The sequence below is a fragment of the Solanum dulcamara genome, chromosome 7 (genome assembly GCF_947179165.1).
Source record: "Solanum dulcamara chromosome 7, daSolDulc1.2, whole genome shotgun sequence".
Taxonomy (NCBI): Eukaryota; Viridiplantae; Streptophyta; class Magnoliopsida; order Solanales; family Solanaceae; genus Solanum; species Solanum dulcamara.
The window spans coordinates 7370779-7392384 of NC_077243.1; the positions used below are offsets into that span (position 1 = coordinate 7370779).

The 21606-nt window shown below is 36.8% G+C and overlaps 1 protein-coding gene across 1 annotated transcript; it reads right to left on the bottom strand.

Annotated features, from left to right (window-relative positions):
- Positions 1–5833: 5833 nt before the first annotated feature.
- Positions 5834–20196, bottom strand: LOC129894150 (tip elongation aberrant protein 1-like). Its single transcript, XM_055969692.1, has 12 exons — positions 19882–20196; positions 19398–19547; positions 18656–18817; positions 17786–17938; positions 17518–17670; positions 16079–16243; positions 15763–15942; positions 14911–15085; positions 14589–14793; positions 12385–12509; positions 6484–6528; positions 5834–6198 (listed from the first exon to the last, which is right to left on the bottom strand). The coding sequence occupies exons 1-10, from the start codon at positions 20036–20038 to the stop codon at positions 12399–12401; spliced, it is 1611 nt and encodes a 536-aa protein (XP_055825667.1). The 5' UTR covers positions 20039–20196; the 3' UTR covers positions 5834–6198; positions 6484–6528; positions 12385–12398.
- Between the last annotated feature and the right edge of the window lie 1410 nt (positions 20197–21606).

Genomic DNA, 21606 nt, shown 5'->3' on the forward strand with positions numbered 1-21606 from the left:
TAGATTGTCACGAATGGACACATAAAAATTAAACTCAAATAGAGTCAATCACATATATTTCAAAAAAATTCATGGACTAATGCACATGAAAAGTCGAAATAATCTTTGAAACCTTCGATTAAGTTTTTGATCCTTGATATTACTAAATGTTAAAATTCTTACCGTATTCATATTTATATACATATAAATAGCAACAGGGAATTTTGTCGGTCAAATTTATTCCAGTGTTCTGCTCTTTCTCTCTCCTCTCATCTTCCAACGGTAAGTGACTCCCCCACCCCCACCCCCGACCCCCCTGACCCCCCCCCCCCATCTCCATCCCACCTACACCCAAGCCAACACCTCCCCTAGCGGCCTCCGGTGAAGACTATTTCCGGCCAGATCTCCCCCCCTTCTGTTCTCTCTCTTCATCCCTTCCTTCCTTCTTCTTTGTATTTTTTTTCTCTTCTCCTTTTTCCTCTTTGACTGCGATCGAAAATCCTCCACCAGTAGATTTTCGGGCAGTTTTTGCACAGGTATTTCGGTATTTCCGGCGAGTGAACAGTTTCCGGCGAGTGAACAGTATTTCCGGCACATGAACAGTATTTCCGGCGCGTGAACAGTGTTTCCGGCGCGTGAACAGTGTTTCCGGCGCGTGAACAGTGTTTTCGGCGCGTGAACAGTGTTTCCGGCGCGTGAACAGTGTTTCCAGCGCGCGAACAATATTTCCGGCGTGAACCTGGTTCTTTTCAACTGGAGTTGGTACCTCCGGTTTCCAAATATTCTTTGTTCATACACTTGTCTTTATATTTTGCTGACTTTAGACCATTTAATACTTTAGTAGTTCATACGCGTTTTCGTGGCTTTGGATAGTGATGGTGGATTAGGGTCATGTTCTCATTTAGGGTCGGGGACGAGGGTAAGGAGGGGTAAATGGGTTAAAGGAGAGTCTAGACTAAGAGTAGGTTCTTGGAACATTGGGACGTTAACGGGAAAGTCAATAGAGCTAGTTAAGATTCTTAAGAAAAGGAGGATTAATATAGCTTGTGTCCAAGAGACCAAATGGGTAGGTACTAAAGCTAAGGAGGTAGACGGGTATAAGCTTTGGTTCTCTGGTAGATCAAAGTATAGGAATGGGGTAGGCATTTTAGTAGACAGTGATCTAAGGGATCAGGTGGTGGAGGTTAGGAGAATCACTGATAGGATGATGTCGATTAAGGTGGTCATTGAAGGGACCACTTTGAACATTATTAGTGCTTATGCGCCGCAAGCGGGCTTAGTAGAGGAGGAGAAGAGGCGCTTTTGGGAGGATTTGGACGAGTTAGTGGGAAGCATACCGCCTACTGAGAAGCTTTTCGTGGGAGGTGACTTCAATGGGCACATCGGGTCTATTTCGGGAGGGTATGACGATGTGCATGGAGGCTTTGGTTTTGGGGACAGAAATGGAGGAGGAGTTTCACTTTTGGAGTTCGCAAGAGCTTTTGGGTTGGTGATAGTTAATTCGAATTTTCCAAAAAAGGAGGACCATTTGGTAACCTTCAGTAGTTCGGTGACTAAGACTCAGATAGACTTTTTACTCCTTAGGAAGGATGATAAAGGTCTGTGCAAAGACTGCAAGGTCATTCCGATAGACAACCTTACAACCCGACATAAGCTCTTGGTAATGGATTTAGGGATCAAGATGACGAGGAAGAAGAGGGTCGGGAATGATCGACCTAGGATCAGATGGGGGAGTTTGACCACGGCTAGTGCTCTAGAGATGGGAGAGAAATTGAAGGACATGGGGGCCTGGAATAGTAGTGGGGATGCGAACAGTATGTGGGATAGGACGACTAGTTGTATTAGGGTTGTAGCAAGGGAAGTGTTGGGAGTCTCGACAGGCAGTCGTAGTCGACATCAGGGGGACTGGTGGTGGAATGTAGAAGTGCAAGGGAAGGTGGAAGCAAAGAAAATGACATACGCGAAGTTGATAGAAAGCACGGATGAGGTGGAGGAGTGGACGAATAAGGAACTTTATAAGATGGCGAAGAAGGAGGCGAAGTCGGCTGTTTCGACGGCAAAAACGATAGCTTTTGAACGCCTCTATGCTGAACTAGAAGAAAAAGGTGGGGATAGGAAATTGTTCAAGCTAGCCAGGGCGCGGGCGAGAAAGGAACGCGATGTGGATCAAGTGAAGTGTATTAAGGACGAGCATGGAAAAGTATTGGTAGAAGAGACTCTCATTAAACAGAGGTGGCAGTCATACTTCCATAAACTCTTGAATGACGTAGGGGACAGAGACTTTGTATTGGGAGATTTGGAACATACAGAGAGGCGTCGCAATTTTGGATATTGCAGGAGTATTAAGGTCGAAGAGGTTAAGGGTGTTGTTCGTAGGATGCGCTGGGGAAGAGCAACCGGACCTGACGAGATTCCTGGGGAATTTTGGAAGAGTGCCAGCTTGGTAGGTTTGGAGTGGCTGACTAGGTTATTTAATGTCATCTTTAAAACGGCAACGATGCCCGAAGAATGGAGGTCGAGTGTAATGATCCCTCTATACAAAAACAAAGGGGATATCCAGAGTTGCAACAACTATAGAGGTATCAAGTTACTAAGCCACACTATGAAAGTGTGGGAAAGAGTGGTGGAGATGAGGGTGAGGAGAGGCGTGTCTATTTCAGAGAACCAGTTCGGATTTATGCCGGGACGCTCAACTACAGAAGCCATCCATCTTATGAGGAGACTGGTGGAGCAATATAGGGAGAGGAAAAGGGACTTGCATATGGTATTCATCGACTTAGAAAAGGCCTACGATAAAGTTCCAAGAGAGATACTATGGAAATGTTTGGAGGCTAAAGATGTACCTGTGGCATACATTAGGGTGATCAAGGACATGTATGAGGGAGCCAAAACCAGGGTAAGGACAGTAGGAGGGGACTCAGAGCATTTCCCAGTTGGGATGGGGTTGCATCAAGGATCAGCTCTAAGTCCATTTTTATTTGCCTTGGTAATGGATGCATTGACGCGACAAATTCAAGGTGAGGTGCCATGGTGTATGCTTTTCGCGGATGACATAGTCCTGATTGATGAGACTCGTAGTGGAGTTAATGCTAAGATGGAGGATTGGAGACATACCTTGGAGTCTAAAGGGTTTAAGCTGAGTATGACCAAGACAGAGTACTTAGAGTGCAAGTTTAGTGAGACACCTCAGGAGGTTGGCGTGGAAGTTAAGCTTGGTGCCCAAGCTATTCAAAAGAGAAGTAGTTTCAAGTATCTTGGGTCTATCATGCAAGGCAGCGGGGAAATTGACGATGATGTCACACATCGTATTGGGGCAGCGTGGATGAAATGGAGGCTCGCTTCCGGAGTGCTATGCGATAAGAAGGTGCCACCACAACTTAAGGGCAAATTCTACAAAGTGGTGGTTAGACCGGCTATGTTGTATGGGGCAGAGTGTTGGCCAGTTAAGATCTCTCACATTCAAAAGATGAGAGTTGCCGAGATGAGAATGTTGAGATGGATGTGTGGTCACACCAAGAGCGACAGGATTAGAAATGAGGCTATTCGGGACAAGGTAGGAGTGGCCTCGGTGGAAGACAAGATGCGGGAAATGCGACTGAGATGGTTTGGGCATGTGAAGAGGAGAGACACAGATGACCCAGTGAGAAGGTGTGAGAGGTTGGCCATGGATGGTTACAGAAGAGGTAGGGGTAGGCCGAAGAAGTATTGGGGAGAGGTGATTAGACAGGACATGGCTCAGTTACAGCTTACCGAGGACATGACCTTAGATAGGAGGCTGTGGAGGACCCGCATTAGGGTAGAAGGCTAGTACATAGTCTCGTTATTCTTCCCTATTCATAGGCGCACTAGCACATTACAATTCCTTGTACTCTCATTTCTGCTATTTCTGTTACTATTTATTGCTTTCAGTACTTTTGATTACTCTATTTTATCTGTGATGCCTTCGTGATTTATTTTTCTATAGCGCTTTGAATTTTTTTAACTTTATCTGACCCCCTTTTTCGCTTTTTTTTTTGAGCCGAGGGTCTCTCGGAAACAGCCGTCCTACCTTGGTAGGAGTAAGGTCTGCGTACAATCTACCCTCCCCAGACCCCACGTTGTGGGATTTCACTGGGTTGTTGTTGTTGTTGTTGTATAAATAGCAACAGAAGTTCCGTTTCACCTGCAAGGTAATTGTAGTCGATATCTTGGTATGCAAAAATCCTATGACTTTGCTATGTTTTCTTGCTATACAGAACATTTAAAAGTCAAATTGAGATTGAGATATTAAAGTATATTCTCAAGCATCAAAAATAAAGTAGTTGTCGACTAAAAATGTCATTTTTAGCATCCACAACGTGCTTGGTGGTATATCTCAAAAATAAACTACAATTGCACATTAACTCAAGAATTAAAATTATTATTTGCCAACCATATATATATATACATATATATATATACACATACGAAAATAACGACAGAATTGGATTACTATAAAAAGGGAAATACCTAAATATGAACTAAGAATGTGAAGGTAAGAAAATTTTAAAAGAAATGGGTAGAGTGCTTATCCTATATATATTTAAAATTATTTACATTTTCAAACTTTGTTTCAAAAATCAAACTTTCCCTCGGCTTTGAACAATAAATATTTTCCCTTTTATCCTAATTGACTTTTTTTTTATACTTATGTTATCCTTACATAATCAATCTTTATCCTTTTTTTTTTAATTTCATAAATCAAATATAAATTATTATTTTTTATAAAAAACAAATATTACTTTTTAGCTGAAAATACTAGTAAATATATGTACTATGCTAAGGACGTTCTACGACAGAATAAATAAGAAAAAGTTAATTTTTTTTTAGTAATAATTATCACAACTCTAATATCTATCCCATACAAAAATTTATGTCTAATCACTACTCTATAGAACTTAGCTTTAAGTCTAGGTGACACATTCTTATCACTCAATACTTCAAAAAGGAACTTACATTTCACCCATTCTACTCCAATACAATATGTATCATCATCAATCTCCGTGCTTCCTTGGGTCATAGACCCAAAATACTTAAAGCTTCCTCTCTTAGTATGACTTGAATATCAATCTTCACTTCATACATATGTCACCAAACTTACACTCTGCTTTAGTCTCACTCAACCTAAAACCTTCAGATTCTAAAATCTATTTTCAAACTTCCAACCAATCGATAACTCCATTGCACATCTCTACAATCCATATTATATCATTTGTGTATAACACACACTACGACGCCTCCCTTCAAATATGGGGCGTCAAATCATTTATCACTAAAGAAAAATAGAAAAAGACTAATAATTCCCTAATCATGACCTGAAAATGTTCTGTCACCTCAACTATTCTTATCCGAATCTTAGCTTCATTGTATACGTTTAGTTGTCCTAATTAGACTCCAAACATCTCCACAAAACATTGCTAACGATTATAATTTGCTTTTGAACCACCTAGAACTTTGCTTTTAACAAGTGAGATAAATATTTATATAGTCAATTTGGTTCAGTTATTTTTTGCTACATTATTGTCATTAGATGCCTGCAAGTCATATCATATGCTGGAGTAAGTATACTTCACAGCTGCTACCCTCTGGACGTGCATAAGGTAAAACCTCCGATCCTATGCAATAACTTACAAACAACATAGGAGAGATAACCCGCTCTAAGCAAGCCCTGTGCGACGAGCTCGACCTAGAAAGCAAACCCCTTGCTTTCAGCAAGGGGTTTCGAGCTTCCGACCTCCAACATGGAAGCCCCCAGCCCAAAACACTGGGCCAACAGTAAGTACACTTTGAGTAGAAGCTGCAAAAAATGATAATGAAACAGGCTAGGGAGGCGGATAGCAGTTCATAGTTAATAAAAACCAGCTCGACTGGAAATTATATTGTCTACTTGCAGCTTTAGTGAAAGTAAAGCTTCTACTATTAGCTAAGCTGGTGACCACACCACAGTCAATAAGATTCTTTGTTGCTTATAAAATCATTGGGAATCTTTACCCAAAAATATCAAACCAGATGAAAATGAAAATGTGATACCCTCAAGCAGACTATAAATAAAGCGGTTCAATTCCCTCTGCAATCTTCACAAATGGTTCTCATATTGACAAACCGTCCTGGAGGACTGTAGAGAAAGGGGAATTCTAAGAAATAACCGCCATCTTGAGGACACAATTGCACAAGGCTGATCGGTGTTCCATTGATTCTTATCTGCGAAAACAAATAAAGCAAAAATGAACTAACAATCTCTGACATATAAGCACATTATTGTTGAGGAGCAGAAAGTCTGCTTCTATCTATTTATGGTGAATTTAACAAACTTTGCACCAAGTTTTTTTATGAGAAATGCCACTGTTATAGGAGCATAACTAATGCTTCTAAGATAAGAGGTCTGCGAACAAGCATCTTTAAGTCTAACATTGGCAATCAATACTCAATTGTGTCTATCTTTAGACACAATACATCTCTCTATTAAATGTTTAGTAGTAAAATTACCTTAATGAATTTGATCGAGAGAATCTTCTTCCAAGCTGTTTGATTCTGTCACTCCAAAAATGGAACAGTAGTCAATTCAAGTGCAACATGTAATTCTGCCAACAATTTAAATAAATGATAAATCATCAGGAATAGGTCGCCAAAGCCAATTTGTCCCGAGAGTTGGGCCTAAAGAGACCAGAGGTCTAGCTGTTTGTGAGTGCAGAAAGCAGAAAGATCAGAACTGTAGCAGATAGCCAAGTTCCTATCCCAAGGGAAACCAACAGAGATAAAGATGCTGACCAGTAGAAACCATGTAATCTTACTCCCATGAAAACCAAGGTCCTCTATCATATGTAAATATCCATAGAAAGTGTTTTTAGTTATTTTAGCGAAAAAAGGCAGCATTTTTCTGCTTTTCTAAGACATATTTGCCTCAGAAGACTAGGTAAGATATTGCAAGAGACGACACATAATTGGAACTTAGGGAAATCAACACATTATGGGTAACAATACAAATGGTAATCTTTTCAAGATATTAAACATAGCAATCAACCAGAAAAACCTAATTTAACAACTTCTTAAGAAGAGATGAACTCTTCAGGAACATCATACGTATCTATTCATTGAAAAGCAAAGATTTTATTTATAGTACAAAAAGGGAAACCAACATACCAAAGGATTCCAAGTATTTGTTCATACATTCAATGAATTATCTTCAAGTATTTAATTAAAAAGGCATTTAACATGTTTCAATTGCCAACACAAAATCAGGATGTGAGAAACTCTCTTTTTTTCTGTTTTTTACATGGTTTTGGAACAAAAAAAATGGTAATAGATGTTTGCAGAACAAACAAAAAAATAAAGCACAAATATGATACTGAACTGGATTAATCTAACAGGTCTGTCCAAAATGGTAAATCAGAAGCCAAAACAGATATTCACTAACATTTCATTTAAACACAATTGCATTTGACTGTCAACTTTTGGAAGAACTCTACAATTTAAAATGAAACAGGGCAAGAGCAGCACAGCCTAAATGTAGAAATCCTGTTTTGCCTTATTGACCGACTGTATATCCAGCTGGCACGGACAAGTTGAGATAAGATCAACTAGCTCTTTTGTTGTCTAACAGGCACACAGCTCAGTCTCAAGCAAGCAGAATGTTCTTTACTACTTTTTCCCTTTGCGTAATTACTATCAGAACTGGGAAGTTTTTAAATCACAACGTGGAAATACTGAAGAGAGCGTACTAATTAGTAGAGCTCTTTTTGAGGAGAAAAGATGAAAACCAAGACAAATGTTTTCTGGAAGGAAAACATTTTATTCATAAACTCATAAATATCTAAAACGGTTCTACAATTCTCTGCTACTTCTCACGATAGAAAATAACTAGCAACGCCTCTATTTATAATAGTGCAAAACCTAATTTAGCTAAGACTAGAAAATTTATTACTATATTATTTAGACTAAAAAATCTTATTTAGACATGAACTAAATAAATACTAAATCCTAAACAAATTTGATTTGCTACTCCAACTTTGAATTATTCTTCTAGCATTCTCCCAAAATTCAAAGTTGTATACACCTGCCTTTTTTCTTGTCATTGTTGTTGTATTGGAGTACTTCTCTCCAATCTTCCAATTTTTTGTTTGTGTTGAAGCACTTCTCTCTAACTCTCCTTGATGCACTTTGACACCTAACACCCAATTTTGTTGATTTACTAGTAATCAACTTTCACTTTCTCTGCCCACTTTTATCTAACTTTTAGAGAAAAGTTTCTTCCTCTTGTTCCATATTTCCTTGCACCTATTTAGATCTGCACTATTTTGGCATCATCCTCTCGATATGATTGTTTTTCATGCATGAATCATTGGCCCGACGTTTGTCAATATATCATTCGCCAGACGGGCGACACATTGGCTAGCGCCGCCCACCGACAATGGAAGCTATTTGATTCTCCACCAAGATCGTAGAAGCTCTGATACCAATTTGAGGGCAAATATTTTATACATGAACTCATCAATCTCCGAATGTGTTCTACAATTCTCCACTACTTCTCACAATAGAAAATAGCTAACAACACCTCTATTTATGTGTAAAACCTAGTTTAGCTAGAACTAGAAAACCTATTCCTATATGATTTAGACTACAAATCATATTTAGACATGAATTAAATAAATACCAAATCCTAAACAAATTTGTCAAGACTAAATTTTCAAATATCAGTTCTACACAATATCATGTTTGGAATAGCTAGTTTTTTTTAAATCTCTTTTTCATCTGGTGTAATTCCATGGGCATTGTTGATAACATTCTCCTACATAACTTCAATTGAATTGGGGAGCTTCATTTATTTTATGTAATTCCCTAAGACAGGACTGCGCAACATCAACAACTCCATGTATACTTGCTCATCAATTGAAAGCTTTTCCTTGTAAAGAGAGAAAGATGATGTATTGTCCGTGTAGTACCTTTTTATGTTAAGGTAAGTTTCATGCAAACTAATAAATATGTACCTGCTCCTCATGCTCAAATTAAATGACGTATTTCTTATAGGTATTCAAGTGACACTAGGAATGGAGAAAAGGATATGAATCTAAATAAGAAAATTGGAAACAGCAGGGGAATCTTATCTGGTTCCATGTTCCATGATATTCTTGGTTATGTTTGGGACCTTGATTTACAATCAAAATATTAATAGCTATAGTTGATCTATTGCATACGTGCAAGGGCACTCACTCAATCTCTCAACAATGAGACACATGAATGTTTTCATATCTTTGTAGACGATACAAAAATTATTAAAAGTAAAACAAAAATAACCAAAGCCTTTCAGACATGAGTTATTTTTATAAGAAATTCTTCCACATTAACAAATTTAACAAGTCAACAGAAATTATTACTGAGATTTGGAGACTAACAACACTGTGTGATGTTGACTATTGAAGTCTCATGGGATTGGTATCCACCAGGTAAGGGAAGCTTTTAAATGAGTAAAACGAGAATACACTACTTTTGCATCAGATGAAAAGAAGAGGAAGCTTAAGCAATTTTAAATGGAAATAACCTACTACTGTATAGGGGACACTAATTCGCTTGATTCAGACAGAACCAGAAAATTCCACTGTCATGTAATTTGTGACAAGATCTAAATACTAGAAACATGCAAACGTCACTAGAATTTAAAGAGGGTTCTATATTAAGAACACATCATAAAGCTGTGGAAAGGCAGGAAACAGCCAATATTATCCCCCCTGTGGAGGGAGCAGCTAGCTGAGATTCTAAAGAATACAATCAAATCCTGTCATAATAATAGTTGTCAGCTATGCTATGAGTCTCTGACACATTTTATCTGAATTGTCTCTAAGGTAGATAACCCTATGACGTCCCCAGTTGTGCTTCATGGAATTAGCACCATTTAGTTCTGCCGTGGCCAGTTTGTCCAACATCTTTGTCTACTGATCAATGCTTAATTTAGACTATCCATAGAAGATGGAGTCCGGGAACAAAGTCAAAGACCATCAGTTCATGGTTTTGAGGAATTTAAGTTGAACCAGAGACAACACTGTTCACATATGGCATGATAAAGTTTACGCTGAAGAATTGGATGTGAGAGTACAGTAGATGATCTTTGTGAATCTGTGTTCTTACAGAAGAAAGTCAGCTTCATCTTCATACCACAATACGCATACTAATAAACTGGGGCCACAATAGTAAAGGGTTGCTGAATTTATGTACTGTAGACTTATCTAATACAGAGACAATGGTAGCATCCATGGTGACATATTTACATTATAGAGCTTGGATAAAGCTTTGGAAGCTAGAGAGAGATCGAGATGGTGCTTATCGTGGAAGATGAGCCCAAGAAATATGGCAAAGAGTGGGCCAAGTGCTACAAGTTTTTCGTGGTGCAAGTCCAAATCTAAGAGGATGAAAATTGGGCCTACATGGAGACCAAGAGAAGGGCCCCACATGGAGCCCAAGAAAGAAGGCTGAAATTTCTGCCCAAAAGGGCTGAGAATAACAATGTACCCAGTGTAATCCCACAAGTGGGGTTTGGAGAGGGTAGTGTGTGCAGATCTTACTCCTACCTTATAGAGTTAGAGAGGTTGTTTCCGATAAAATCACACAGCTTTTGGGGCTCCAATTCATGCCAAGTTACAGTAAACTAGGCATGTGCTTTTTGGTTAAAAGTTGGGACACTTTTTCCTTTTTTGTTAGGTAGTTTGAGATCAAGTGTGACATCAATTTACTTGTTTTCCTAGTTTAAGCTTTCCTTGTTAGGCTTTTACTATTTGTTATTTTCATAAACGTAGGATTCAAATCCCATGTTATTTGGGATAGGTTTCCCCTATACATAGGGGTGAATTTTGTTCTTTTTAACAATATTATTATTAATATTATTCGTGAGTTTCTCTTCTTTACACCTTTGCATGTTGGCTACTTGAGATTTAGAACAATTCTTCTAAGAGGTAAGATTGATTCTTTAACAAGATATCTTTGGTTCTTATTCATAAATTAAAGAAGATAGTCTTATACTAATTGTTAGAGTAGGTTAGAGTATCACATTGGTTGGGTAATGGAATGGTCGTCTGTTTATATGGATTTGGACAATCCTCCCCTCATGAGCTAGCTTTTGGGATTGAGTCAGGTCCAATGGTCATAACCTTCACTGGGCCTCGTATTAATTACATTAGTAGCAAGCTCGATACATACATAGTATCCTACTAGGAGAAGGATTGTCGTGTAGTATATATAAATAGAGCTCAACGTAATAATGTAGATAATAATTCAATAATATTTTCTCCTATATTCTCACACTAATTATTATCTCTAATTTCTTCGAAATAGGGGTCAAGATCACTTTGTCATCTAAGTTCTTGAATTGACTCCATTAGTATCATAATTAGCTTTCATCCGTTAATTTTTTAATACTAAGATCAATTAGGGTTCCTAGCACTTAATTTTAAAACTTTATTCTTGAATTTCACGCATCTCCCTCTGAACACCAACTTTGAATTTCTCTCTTTTTGTTTTTGTTTAAAGAAAATTGATTAGCCAACATGAATATTATAACTAAATGTATCCTCCTAATATTGACAAACAACATGGAGACTGTCTGGAATCACCATTAGCTGATAGGCTTAATATGCTAAGTAAGGGGGTACTTCACAGAAGTTACATCTGTAAAAAAAATTCCTACAGAGCCCAACATAAAGGAGTCACACTGATTACAGGAACTAGTATAATGCATCTACCCACATGGAGGAAATTTCACCTCCTTAAAGAAAATGCTTAAAAACAGAGGCCATAACCACTTGAAGAAAATGAATGAAGCCATCTTAATGGAAAAGGCAAGTTCAAATAAAAAAGAACATTGCTCCGGATTCTATAACAAGTCAAATATTCCAAACTAACCAGCAACAGTTCCTTCAGAAACCTGAGTGTTTGAAAGAATAATTTCATATACAAATCATTATTGGTCAAAACAAGATAGAAGTAAAATTAGTAACATTTTGTCTTTTACTATATATGAAGTCTGAAAATTAACAGCGCGGGACTAGAATGGTACTTTCTCCATCCCATTTTAGTTGTCATGTTGCGTTTTTCGAAAGTCAATTTGACTAATTTTTAAAGTTAAATAATATTACTTTAACTCAATATTATAAAGTAAAAAATTAGATATTCAAAAACTATACAAAAAGTACTATAAGTTACAATTTTCTTCATATCAATATGATAAAAAATATATATCTTAAAATATTAGTCAAAATTCATATAGTTTGACTCTCAAAAAGGAAACCATGACAACTAAAATGGGACGGAGGGAGTATTTTTCTGACTTCAAACAATTGTATCACTTCTATTTTTATCGAGAAACCAAATCTTACAAGACAAGCATGGGAGTACAACATTTACCTTAAATAAAGGATTCACGAGTCATTGGTAGCAGAAGAATTCTCCTTAGAGACCTTAGTACCGTAATCTACTGCATTAGTTACCATACCACTTTCCAAATTCACAACATGGGACACGTCATGAACCTGCTATAGAGGCACTTGATCAGAAATCATGTCAAAGTAAAAGTTCAGAAATAACCCGCTTTGCTAAAAAAGAGACACGTATAGTGAATCATGCAAGACAAGAAGCCAGCAGCAATGGCAGATATGTAGCTCTAATGGTAATTATAATGCTTTGGCCGATTCACTCAGAAACCAACCCTCCTGTGGAGGTACTCATAAAGGCCAGTTATAAAAAGGAAAAGAGAAGTGGAGGATAGAAAAGAAATCAGAACTTTAAAATTCATAACTTGAAAGAAATGCTTCCTTTTTTGTTTCACATTACTGCAAAGAGAGACAGTGAAAAACGACTTCTTTGAAGAGAGAGAACCAAAAGCTTGAACAATGCTGCATGTTATTTATAGATTCACTTCTTGACACATGTCACTATGGATTTGAAGAAATATAATGAAAGTCTAATTCCGCTAGAGAAAGTTGAATATGAACTAAACCAATAGAATAGAGGAGTTTTTGACTCAATAAGTAGTGGCAAGAAAGGAAGCAGCACACCAGGACAAACTCCTTTTGAATATCAACTCAAGGCCTCCTTCCTTACTCGGTTTGAGTGTTTTATCGAAGGATCGATATAGAGAAAAAAATCCTATATTTCTTATCTAACTCACTACCATGGAATAATATGTTAATTAATGAAATCAGCAAGGGTTTGAACTGTGGAGAAGCAGTTTAGAGAGTAAGAGTATTAAGATAAGTATACATGCACATCAAGTTTAGTTAGCATGAGAAGGGTGAAGTTAAGGTGAGACTAGATGGGATTGTGAGGCCAAAATGCAAACAATTCAGGTATCTAGGTTTCGTAGTTTCAAGAGAACGGAATGATAGATAAAGTTGATACGAAAAGAATTAAAATCGGATGGTTGAAATGGAGTGCTATCAGAGTGTTATGTGATAGAAGGATGGCTACCTAAGGATGTCTACCTAAGAGTAAAGTAAGTTTTACAAAACAGCTATAAGACCAACAATGTCATATGGTAGTGAATATTGGGCCTGCTAAAGTTCAACATATCCATAAGATGAGTGTTGCTGAGATGTGATGCTAAGATGGATGTGTGGTCAACTGGTCATACAAGATAAAATAAGATTTAAAATGACTAAGGATGCAAGTAGCACACATTGAGGATAAAATGAGAGAGCGTCACTTGAGATGGTTTGGTCATATCTTGTAGGTATGCTCCGCCTACAGATGCACAGGCCAGTAGTGTGAAACTATAGCGTATGAAGGTGTTAAAAAAGGACAGTGCAGACCTAAAATCACATGGAATGAAGTTGTCTCGAAAGACCTACAATTTCTTGGAATCAATAAAGATATAGATAAAGATAGGGCACAATGGAAGAAAGAAAAAATCCATATAGGTGATATCTACTAGTTGAAATAGGTTTTAGTCTTGTTAGAGAACTTCTAATATTATCATTGTTGCTGTTTTGTGTCTGTATTGAACTTATTTTTTCACTTTTATTTTTGTTTGGTATGATGATGACATGAGTTGAGCTTGAATGGACATGTGAGGATTCATATAGCCAAGTTCAACTTGTTTGGGACTGAGGTGTAGTTGTTATTGTAGGCTAGAAGCAAACTTAAGCATGTGATTGAAGAGGACTGCTACATGCGGATTGATGTCTCAAATTGCCAAGAAGAGAATACATCAGAGCTTGGTCATAAAAGCCTATATCATTAACCAAACTTGAAGCAATCCAGATTTGTTGCTTACTCATATGCTTTGTATATAGAATTCTTGCTATACAGTCTAATGGTCATCACAAATTCCTCATGTAATTTCAAGAGGATGAAGATTGAATTTTTGGAATGGAAGTGGCAAGCCCTAAAATCGTTGTTTAAAAGCTGCAATCACCCATGGTTGCACGTCAAATGCTAAAACTAATTCCATAATATAGGAAATGCTGCAAGGTGAAATAAGAATAATGATCTGTACAAACCAACGAGAAAGGAGATTCCGTATTCTTGTGCAAGCTGGTACTAGTACAAATTCTTCTTTAAGATGGGTATAGCACAATTAAACAATTTATTCCACAGAAAGAAGGTATAACCTCATGGGCTGGTGAAGCATAAGAGGGGAATGGACTCTTCGTGGTAGCATCTCCAACTGGGGCCTCATTTCTGATAGAATTCCCACATGAGACATCTGCTTGCTGGAAGTCATTTACATTTGTTTCTGAAAGTCTTGTAACTTCTCTAACAGAATTATGGTCGCCATTCTGCTTTTCTCTATCAGTTTCGCCACTTCCCGTATTCCTAAATTGGAAAATACGTCAACATCATCCAAAAATCAATAAGTGAACCAAAATTTTGATAAATACTGAAATTCTGCTACACTTATCAATCAAATGAAGAAATCAGATCATCATGCACCTGATAGAATCATTACAAGGAGTCTGTTCAGGTCTTGGTTTGGTGGAAAATAGTAATCCACGAAGGCGTTTTCCATCTATAACAGTTTCAACGGTATAGCCATTTGGAAAACTCTTTGTGACCTTTGCTTGAAAAGTCTTCGTCCCCAGAGGAGTCTGGTGTTCGTTCTGCCGACCTGCCACAATACCAAATGCAACTTCAGAAGTCAGTTCAACACCTGTGACACCACTGTTTCCTGCTTCAAGCATTAAATGCACTACACACTGTATCACTTGTACAAAGTACACACACAAAAAAAATACTATTTATCAGACAACATATGACATGCTAGGACACTTTAGTTCTCCTGGAAAAAAAGAAGACTCAGAGAGAAGTGAACATGTTCGATATCTACTCACACAACCATATTAAACTTTGCCCATAACTTAGAGCAAGGAAACAAAAAGAAATATTTTTGTGTGTGTATGTATTGTGTATATATAACAACAACAACATACAACATACCCAGTGTAATCCCACAAGTGAGATCTGGGAAAGGTGAGGTGCATGCAGCCTTACCCCTCTACCTTGTGTATATATATGGATCCACATTGAGGCTTGCTTATGAATTATCATCTGATCATTCCTCTCTAAAGTTATTCCAGTCTTAAAGGCCTCCTCTTACCAAACATTTTGTCAAAATAAAATGATTAAGGAATGGCTGGCCACAAATAATTAAAGAAATCACATTGAAAAAGATAAAAGTAACTCATAAATGCATTAACAAGGAGCGGCTTCAGTAAGACAATTCTCAGGAAGTACAAGGTGGGAAATTACAAAGTAAAATCAACAGGATATGAAAAGGTTACTCACTTGGCAGTGTATAGTTCACAGGCAGTTGGTGATGAACATTAGCGCTATTATCAAATCGATCAAGAGAATTATCGCAGGGAGAAGCTAAAGCTTGTTGCTTCTGGCATTTTAACTTCAACTGCTTCCTCAAAGACAATTTCTCTATCCTTCTTTCGTCTCGTTCAGACTCTCTAACAATGCCTAGTGATATGAACAGAAAACAAGATTCAGATATTTATCAAAGGGATATCCAGAAAGTGCTAAATAAATGTTGTAACAGAAATAAGTAAAAGTCAACGGAAACTAATGTGGGTTTTTGGAGGACTCGATGATAGACCTGTATGTAGATAATACATGTCCTCCAAGGGTTGAAGTGTGTTATTACAACCACCTATGAATACAAGAGCACCTCCCAGGTGTGGATCTAAACAATCCCCAGCTACTGAGAATCTGGCGGATGGGCCCTCACCAGTGAGCATGACCTCACTCCATGTACCAGCAGCTGCATGGACATTCAGAAGATACAGCATACAGTCAATTGAATATCATGTATCTCTTTAATACACAACAACCACGACAAACACCACAGACGTAGAAACTCTCAGTTTAGAGGTTAACAGAAGCATATATTTCCTGAATATACATCTTACATAGCTTTTGTGATTCTCAATGATGAATGCTAACTAAGATCCACCAATCATCACTTGCTAAATGTTTCAAAACAATGTAGAAACACTATGATCTTAGAATAATAACTTTTTTATTAACAAGTATCCCATTGATGTTGAGGGACCATACAAATTTGATGAGCTAAACCGAAATTCATACAGTTGAATGTATGAAAGATAGCGAAATTAATCAATTTCTCTAGTCGTTTGCTAGACTGGATCTACTTCTCCAAATTGTTTGAACAATTTGCACTGAAATTTCAGAGACACGTTATGTTACCCCATACATAAAGAGACCTCTCCAAACAAGGACAGACACAATAGAGAAATTTAGACCAACATTTGCCCGGATATTTGGTTTAAGAGAAAGTAATTGCATTTCTTCCTACTCAAATGCTCTATCCCTCGTCAAGTATTACCAAAAACAAAAAGTGGGCTCCATGGTAAATAATGCACTTGAAATTTGAAGGGCAACATGGGACACATTCCAGCTTAATAGAAATCATGTCAATGGGGAAAAAAACAAAAAGAAAATGCACTTGAAGAAACACAAAGACAAACTCATTTTGTGAGTCTTCAGCAGGAGAAATGATAAATGCTGATTGAAGAACAAATAGAAAAAAGAAAAAGCACTCCGACCACAAAAAATAATAAAGCATGATCAATATTCCAATCATTTTCAACCACATCTATTCTCATTACACAACATGAAAGTTGGGCCCGTCTCCCCTCCACCCCAACCCCACGCCCAACGCCACAAAGAAAAACAGAAACATCTACACAATGGCTCCATCTCTGCCATTATCGCCAGCTCAGATCCATCTCAAATATTGTAACTTCAGTCCAATCCTACTTTCAGAAGGAATTTGTGGACTTGTCATTGTCTTCCATACTTTACCAACCGTCGCAGTTTCTTCCTTCTGCCTTCTTTGCTATATCCTTGTGTTTAACTGTTATTTGATTTTTTTAATGCTTCTCCCCCTTTGAGAGGATGAGGGACTAGAGGCTTCAAGGAACAGCTGAAGTCATCACAGTATAATAGTTTCATTTGTTTGCTTTTTCTTTGATAGGAGAAGAGTTAAGTTATATGATCTAACAAATAACATACCAACATCAAGCACGTAAACGTCATCAAATAGGCTCTGGTTATCAGTGAAACCCCCAAAGACAAACAAGTTCTTTCCCAATGAAATGGTTGTATGCCCAGCTCGCGGTGGCAAAATCTGGCCTGTAGTATTCAACTTGCACCAAGCAAGGGTATCTACAGAAACAGGATGCCAAAATAGTCATAAAACGTAAACCTAGTACTAGAAAAACAACTATGATGCAACTGTAACTTTTACATTATGCAACTTCAAGGCGAGTTTCTTAAATACCTGTGTCAAGTATATGAACATCTGACTGATAAAAGCTAGATGTGTCTTGACCACCTATGATAATGATCTTACTGTTCCAAGATGAACAGGAATGGCTCTCACGTTTACTTGGTGGAATGCCTGAAGGCTCAATGCGTTTCCACATAAATGTCTCTGAAAAATGACAAAAAGTATTAAAAGAACTTGTTTATGAAATAGCCACCACCAAGGATCACGTGTTTCTTCCCCCCTCTCTCTCCCTCTCTCTCTCTCTCTCACACACACACATATAGAGAGAGAGAGAGAGAGATAATATATAGATATAACCATCTTTATAAAGTAAACTATATGATATCTATGATATGTTCAAAACAATAAACTTAATAGAAAGGAAAACCAAGAGTTGTATGAGATCTTTACTTAATAGAAAGGAAAATCGAGAAGCTGTATGAGATCTTTAAAATGGATTTCTAACTATTGTGCAAGACTTTAGATTTTTGTTGACAAGGTAATCTGTAGCCGCTACCCTTTGGGTGCGCATAGGGTAAGTGCAGCCCATGTGCAATAGCTTGCATACCACAAAGGAAAGGTAAACCGCACTAGGCAAGCCCCGTGCGACGAGCTCGACCCATACCCCCCCAGGTTGTCGTAGACAAGGGTTTCAAACTAGAGACATCCATTATGGAAGTCCCAAGCCAAACCATCTGAGCCACCCCAAAGGGTTTAAGACTTTAGAATTTTATGTAGTTTCATGGTTTTTAAAGTTGCTCACACCATCATGTTGTTATGCGCAAGTCATAATGAAAAAAATCTCCATACTTGCACATACCATACTAGCCAAATGCAGTCTACCATTACCCACCTTAATAACACACACACGCATAGACAAACCTGTATTCAGCACGTAAACATCATCATAGAATATTTCAGTGCCATCAACGTTGCCACATCCACCAAATATGAAAAGCCGTTTACCAATAAGTGCTGCACTGTGACCTTCCCTTGGATTGGGGGGATCACCTCTTAGACTGGGTGATATCCATGTATTTGAAGCTAAAAGAATGTAGATTCAGCAAATTGTTAGGTAGTGTGTAAATCATTGGGAACAACTGATAGAATTCCTTATATCTGCTAACTTTCAACATTCAAACAAAGAGAAAGAACAGAACATTTTTCATCTCATAATATCATTCTCTGAAAAACATTGCACATTTGAAAAATAACAAGTTATCTTGAAGCTCTTTTATTGTTTCTCATATGAAAAACCACCCTAAATCTTGTAAATAGCCCCTGATCTATGTAATAAAGTACTATCTTGGATCTAAACCGGAGTATTGATGTTCCAATAGAACACAAGGCAACATAACTTCCTAGTATCCAGAATTACTGCATCTCATGGGTATTCTTTTTTACACAGTTGTCCTTTCGTACACATTTTTTGTACTACACAACAAAGAGAAATGCAGCAAAAGCAGCACGAAAAGTAGTGACCTAAGGGTTTGTCCTCATACCATAAGAGGATAGATCACCTCAAAATATTTGAAAATTTTAATTTAGCTTCCACAGACAACAGAGGCAACTATTAAAATATTAAGCAATAAAAGAAATGATCGTTAAGATCAAAAGCACTAACAAGTGTCCAAAATATGCAAATCGTTAAGAGAATCTCTCCCATTTGTTCCCCCAAACACAAACAGATTATCTCCAACGGCTGTACAACTGTGGCTGTCCCTGGGTGAGGGCAAAGCTCCCTTCGTCACTGGCTCGCTCCAAATTCTATTAACTGAAAAAAAGGGAACAATGTAAGTATAGATATATAAAATCTTCCTCCTATCACTGATGCAACAAAACTTGTATATGTATCCGCAAGTGAGTATGAATACAATCAGTAGAAAGAACTAAATGAACTCGAAAATCAATTCCTGAAACCCTTTCAAGAACTAACACTAAACCAACAAGAACCTAAACCCCAAAATCTTCAGAACAAAACGAAAATTCATACAAAAAACCCTAAAGAAGCAAAACTGATGAATGCCCACAAAAAACAAGAATTTGAAGCAAAACCCAGAAACAAGAATGCAAGTAAATAATTTTTACTTGAAAGAAAAACAACTCACCAGTATCAAAGACATGAACTTTGTTGGTATGTCTGTTGTCATCGCCAAAGCCACCAAAGACATAGAGAAGCCTACCTCCTTGGACAGCGTTACAGGTGTGTCCCCACCTTTTACCAGGCCCACCACCTCCATGTACACCCACCCTTTCCCATCTCATGTTTAACAAAAAGTGAAAATTCTTAAAAATAAAAGCGGCTGCGAAGTGCGAAGCAGTGAAAACCAGAGTATTTATTTATCATGCAAAATTTTGATCAAAGGTTAATTGTTTTCATCGCCCCATGTCTAAGAGAAACGGTCATCAACAAGTGTCACACTCCCCGTACGCTGCACGCGGAGTGGAAATTATACTGATTTTACAAACTTTGGGGACTATTGTTTTAATAAGATAAGTTATCTCTCAGAGCGTATGTAGGTACTAGATAATTCTAGATCCATTCAGTATATTTTTGTCTTAAATTTAAATTTCATATCTCATAATTTTCACTCATTTCATTAATCATTAGCACACCCTTGGGTACTTTTTTCTTTCACGATCTATTGCTTCTTACGTGATAAATAATTTGTTTATAATTACTACATTTAAATATTATAATGTACATTAATTAATATTTTGTGTAGTTCAAAATATGGTTAAGCAACGATCATAATGAATTTTTAAAGTTAAGTTTAAAATACATTACTTCTCACGTGATAAATTATTTGTTTATAATCATTAATAAGTAAATATTATTGCGTACATTTATCAAAACTTTATTTAGTTTAAAATATGATTAAGCAACGATCATAACGAATTTTTAAAGTTGAGTTAAAGATAAATTATTTCTCTCATGATAAATTATATGTTTTAACTCAATATATTTAAATGTTGTGACTTAAATTAATTAATATTTTATTTAGGTCAAAATATGGAAAAGCAATGATCATAACAAATTTTCAAAGTCATGTTTAAGACAAGTTACTTTTCACATGGTAAATAATTTTGTTTATAATCTCTACTTTAATATTGTGGCATAAGTTAATCAATATTTTATTTAGTTCAAAATATGGTTAAGTAACAGTCATAACGAACTTTTAAAGTCAAGTTTAGAATAACTTACTTCTCACGCAATAAATAGTTTGCTCATAGTCTCTACATTAATGTCATGACGTAACCTAATCATAAGCAACGGTCATAACAAAATTTTAAAGTCGAGTTTTAAATTGCTTCTCAAGCAATAATTTTTTGTTCGTAATTTCTACATTTAAGGGTCTGACTGATGTAAGCTAATCAATATTTTATTTAGTTCAAAATATAAATAAACAATGATCATATCGAACTTTTAAAATAAAGCTTACAATAAATTACTTCTCTCACAATAAATAGTTTATTTATAATCTCTACATTAATGTTGTGACCTATGTTAATACATATTTTATTTACTTCAAAATATGATTAAGCAATAATTATAGCGAACTTTTAAAGTCAAACTTAAAATAAATTACTTCTTGCATAATTAATAATTTTTTTATAATCTCAACACTTAAATGTCGTGCAATAAGTTAATCAATATCTTATTTAGTTTAAGATAAGATTAAACAATGATCGTGACAAACTTGTGAAGTTAAAAATAGGGCAATTGCATAAAGAACCTTTTAAATCAAGTTTAGAATACTTGTTCTTCTTCAATTTAGCTATGTATGGTACATAGCATAGTTGAATAGGACTAGTGTAGGTTACTTTCTTGT